This window comes from Tachysurus vachellii, chromosome 24 (assembly GCF_030014155.1).
Source record: "Tachysurus vachellii isolate PV-2020 chromosome 24, HZAU_Pvac_v1, whole genome shotgun sequence".
Lineage (NCBI taxonomy): Eukaryota > Metazoa > Chordata > Actinopteri > Siluriformes > Bagridae > Tachysurus > Tachysurus vachellii.
Window position 1 is genome coordinate 14,568,519 of NC_083483.1, and position 5,296 is coordinate 14,573,814.

The following is a 5,296-nucleotide window of genomic DNA, read 5'->3' on the forward strand; positions in this document are numbered from 1 at the left end:
CAAACACACACAGAGACACACGCCATACAGACAGAAGCACAGACACACAAGCACACAGACAGACACGCACAAACACAGACAGACGCCATACAGACACACAGAGACACATGCCATACAGACAGAAGCACACACACACAAGCACACAGACAGACACGCACAAACACAGACAGACGCCATACAGACACACAGAGACACATGCCATACAGACAGAAGCACACACACACAAGCACACAGACAGACACGCACAAACACACACAGACAGACGCCATACAGACACACAGAGACACATGCCATACAGACAGAAGCACACACACACAAGCACACAGACAGACACGCACAAACACACACAGAGACACACGCCATACAGACACACACAGAAACACACGCCATATAGACAGACGCGCACACACACAGACGCACACACACACAGACAGACGCGCACACACACAGACAGACGCGCACACACACAGACAGACGCGCACACACACAGACAGACGCGCACACACACAGACAGACGCGCACACACACAGACAGACAGACGCGCACACAGACAGACAGACGCACACACAGACAGACAGACGCACACACACAGACACACACAGACGCGCACACACACAGACACACACACAGACAGACGCACACACACACAGACACACACAGACACCCCTCAGAGTATCCATTGATATCCACCTTACAGACTTCGAGGCATATTAAGATTTAAAGAGTCATGATTTTCAATTCCAAATAAAATGTTTAAAAAGCTGAGCTGCATTTCAGCCCAAGACATCATTACAGAGACACGTCCCTAATAACCATGGGGTCCGTTTGTTTACGACAGGACTGACTCAGCACACTCCTGAACACCACAGAGAGAACACACCAGCGGGATACGCAAATACATTATTTATTCCAAACAAACATAAACAAACCCTCACATGGAGAGAACATCATCTAAAGTGTTAAGGAGAGGAGAACAGAAAAGTGTAGAGGAGAGAAGAGGAGAGGAGAGAGAGAGAAGAGGAGAGGAGAGGAGAGAGAGAGAAGAGGAGAGGAGAGGAGAGAGAGAAGAGGAGAGGAGAGGAGAGAGAGAAGAGGAGAGGAGAGGAGAGAGAGAAGAGGAGAGGAGAGGAGAGAGAGAAGAGGACAGAAGCTTCAGCTCAGATCTGGGACTGGATGAAGTGCTCGTAGTTTGCTCTCAGTAAGAACTCAAAGAAGGGTTTAGATTTGAGAACTTTCAACTCGTCCACCTGCAGCAGCTCCTTCACCTCGGGCAGATACTCCTGCAGAGAAACACCTAGAAACATGCACACACACACACACACACACACACACACACACACACACTTTACTTCACTGCATTATTTTAAATCTCCTATGTCTATAAGGTTGATGGAAACCTAAACGCTACCTTCATGAATGAGTTTCTGGAGAATCTTAACAAAGATGCTGTCTCTAGCTGCCTCCAGAGGATCATCACTGGCATCTGAGTCTGACCAACTGTAATTCATACAGTAATCATTATTACTTAAACACACACACACACTGATCCCTGTCAACACACACACACCAATACTGATCCCTGTCAACACACACACCAATACTGATCCCTGTCAACACACACACACACACACACCAATACTGATCCCTGTCAACGCACACACACACACACCAATACTGATCCCTGTCAACGCACACACACACACACCAATACTGATCCCTGTCAACACACACACACCAATACTGATCCCTGTCAACACACACACCAATACTGATCCCTGTCAACACGCACACACCAATACTGATCCCTGTCAACGCACACACACACACACCAATACTGATCCCTGTCCACACACACACACACCAATACTGATCCCTGTCCACACGCACACCAATACTGATCCCTGTCAACACACACACACACACACACACACACACACACACACCAATACTGATCCCTGTCCACACACACACCAATACTGATCCCTGTCCACACACACACCAATACTGATCCCTGTTAACACACACACACACCAATACTGATCCCTGTCAACACACACACACACCAATACTGATCCCTGTCAACGCACACACACACACCAATACTGATCCCTGTCCACACACACACGCACACCAATACTGATCCCTGTCCACACACACACACACACACACACACCAATACTGATCCCTGTCAACACACACACCAATACTGATCCCTGTCAACACACACACCAATACTGATCCCTGTCAACACACACACCAATACTGATCCCTGTCAACACACACACACACCAATACTGATCCCTGTCAACGCACACACACACACACCAATACTGATCCCTGTCCACACACACACACACACACCAATACTGATCCCTGTCCACACACACACCAATACTGATCCCTGTCAACACACACACACACACACCAATACTGATCCCTGTCAACACACACACACACACACACACCAATACTGATCCCTGTCCACACACACCAATACTGATCCCTGTCAACACACACACACACACTGATCCCTGTCCACACACACACCAATACTGATCCCTGTTAACACACACACACACCAATACTGATCCCTGTCAACACACACACACACCAATACTGATCCCTGTCAACGCACACACACACACCAATACTGATCCCTGTCCACACACACACGCACACCAATACTGATCCCTGTCCACACACACACACACACACCAATACTGATCCCTGTCCACACACACACACCAATACTGATCCCTGTCAACACACACACACACAAATACTGATCCCTGTCAACACACACACCAATACTGATCCCTGTCAACACACACACACACACTGATCCCTGTCCCCACACACACACCAATACTGATCCCTGTCCCCACACACACACACCAATACTGATCCCTGTCCACACACACACACAGATCCCTGTCCACACACACAGAAATCAATATTAATCAATTACACACAGCTGAATGAAAGATGAAGAGAGAGAGAGATAAAGAGAGAAACAGAGAGAGAGAGAGAGAGACGTGTATTACTTCTCTTTCCAGTCTTTCTTCAAGGCTTTGCTGAGAATCGCACACTTCAGAGCTTTAATATCCACAGCATCTTCCTACAGACACCACAAAATAGTTTACACTCTTGCGCACACACACACACACACACACACACTTAAATGTGTTACCTTGTCTATGTACTCCAGCAGGTCGAGGGCTTTCTTGAAGTCGTACTCATTGGCTCCATGATTTTCATCACATATGTACAGCTACACACACACACACACACAAATATGTCCATATAAATGAAATGTACACCTTGTTCCACTTTGTGGAACCGTAGCTGTTCCGTGTCAGGGCTTTTTCTCCTTAAGCTATTCATTTAAACAGCCACCAGTTTAGCCTCGTTCCATCTGTGTGGAAACCATCATCGTGCACATCACTGAGCTCAGGACAAAATGTAAGTGTGTTCAAAATGAATATTCATAAACTACATCAAGCAAACCACTTCTAACCTTTTAGCTCCGCCTTCACACTGTAGGCCACTCCCCCAGCAGAGTCTGGCACTGACATGGACTATGTATTGTAAGTTCACCAAGCTGACTGAGGTGAAAAGAGTATATGTGTGTGTGTGTGTGTGTGTGTGTGTGTGTGTGTGTGTGTGTTTACATTAATAAGGTCATAGGCACTCAGCAGGGGCATGGTGTCCGGTTTCTGCTGCTTGTCTTCCAGCAACTGTTTGGGAAGAGTCTCCTGATGGAGGAGGAATCGCTCTTGCTCCACAATATCTACACACACACACACACACACACACAAAGGTCAAATCAACAAAAGAAAGTAAGGAAACCTCCTGAAGTTGAATAGAGCTTTTGCACGCGTGTTGGTGAGCGACTGACCGTTGACCTGTTTGCGCTGCAGCGGTTCGGGCATGTCCGAGGCCAGAGCCGCGAGTTTGCTCAGCGCTAACAGAGTTTTCTTCTTGCTGAAGTATCGCGTCTCCGTGTTGGCCTGGCTGTACAGAGTGTGGTGGGCCTGCACACACAGGCTTAGATTTAAACAGTGGAACCGTTGCTATAGAAACCGCAAGGTATTAGAATGAGTGTTAACCTAAACCTGCGAGTCTGATCGCTGACGGCATTAATAGGATTCAGAAACATCAGTGCACAGTGTGTGTGCGTGTGTGTGTGTCGTACACTCTGGAAGTCTTGCACGTGGATGTGGTGCAGCCAACTCAGGTGTTCGTGGGCCTGCAGGAAGCTGGCGAGCTGCTGATGCTGAGCGATGGGCTGAGACAGCAGCTTCCCTCGCTTCCCCTTCTCCATGTACCAGCGGAACAGGAAGTCCGCAAAGTTCTACAGGAAACGCACGCAAGACGTCAATCTTACACCTTTACAGAAACGTGCGCTGAACAAAAGAAAAAAAGCTTAATTGCAATGAGGTTTAGCTTCATTATAAAGTACGTGAACATGTGAGTACTCTAGAACCAGACTCTAGAACCCGGTTTTGTTCTGTTCAGGACTGCAGGCAAGCAGGGATTAAGAGAACAGGGAGGGTGTGAAGGGGTGAGAGCGTGTCATAGGGTGTGATGAAGCTGGGGTGACGGGGGTGAGAAGGTGTGACACTGTGGGTATGGACAGGTGTGTGACACTGTGAGGGGCGTGTGAGAGGTGTATGAGGGGTGTATGTGGGGTGTATGAGGGGCGCATCAGGGGAGTGTTAGGGGTGCGTGAGCGAATTATCAGGGGAGCGTGAGGGGTGTATGAGGGGTGTATGAGGGGTATATAAGGGGTGTATGAGGGGTATATAAGGGGTGTATGAGGGGTGTATGGGGGGTGTATGAGGGGTGTATGGGGGTATATAAGGGGTGCATGGGGGTGTATGAGGGGTATATAAGGGGTGTATGAGGGGTGTATGAGGGGTGCATGGGGGTGTATGAGGGGTGCATGGGGGGTGTATGAGGGGTATATAAGGGGTGTATGAGGGGTGTATGGGGGGTGTATGAGGGGTGTATGAGGGGTGTATGAGGGGTGTATGAGGGGTGTATGAGGGGTGTCCTTGTTACCTGGTCAGCAAATTTAGTCATATAGTGCTGCAGGCGAGTCTGGTTGTCTGTCTGCTCACACATCTGCACCAGGATGTCGAAGTCGCAGTACTTTTCTGCTAGTGCTGCCACCCACTGGTACTGACCCAGCTCCACTACACACACACACACACGAATACATTTTTTAACCAAATAGATAAATAATGAATTTAAAGCCCAGAAGCTCCGAGTCGTTCTACAACAAGACGGCTCA

The 5,296-nt window shown here is 48.3% G+C and overlaps 1 protein-coding gene across 1 annotated transcript in view; it reads right to left on the bottom strand.

Moving 5' to 3' along the window:
- Positions 1–888: 888 nt before the first annotated feature.
- Positions 889–5,296, bottom strand: part of nup133 (nucleoporin 133) — a 15,848-nt gene continuing 11,440 nt past the window's right edge. Inside the window, exons 19-27 of the mRNA XM_060860413.1 lie at positions 5,065–5,198; positions 4,196–4,354; positions 3,899–4,034; positions 3,672–3,790; positions 3,191–3,271; positions 3,045–3,118; positions 1,409–1,497; positions 1,120–1,294; positions 889–1,016 (exon numbers count right to left, since the gene is read on the bottom strand). Coding sequence (XP_060716396.1) covers positions 1,158–1,294; positions 1,409–1,497; positions 3,045–3,118; positions 3,191–3,271; positions 3,672–3,790; positions 3,899–4,034; positions 4,196–4,354; positions 5,065–5,198 — 929 coding nt within the window. The 3' untranslated portion in view covers positions 889–1,016; positions 1,120–1,157. The remainder of the gene's footprint in view (positions 1,017–1,119; positions 1,295–1,408; positions 1,498–3,044; positions 3,119–3,190; positions 3,272–3,671; positions 3,791–3,898; positions 4,035–4,195; positions 4,355–5,064; positions 5,199–5,296) is intronic.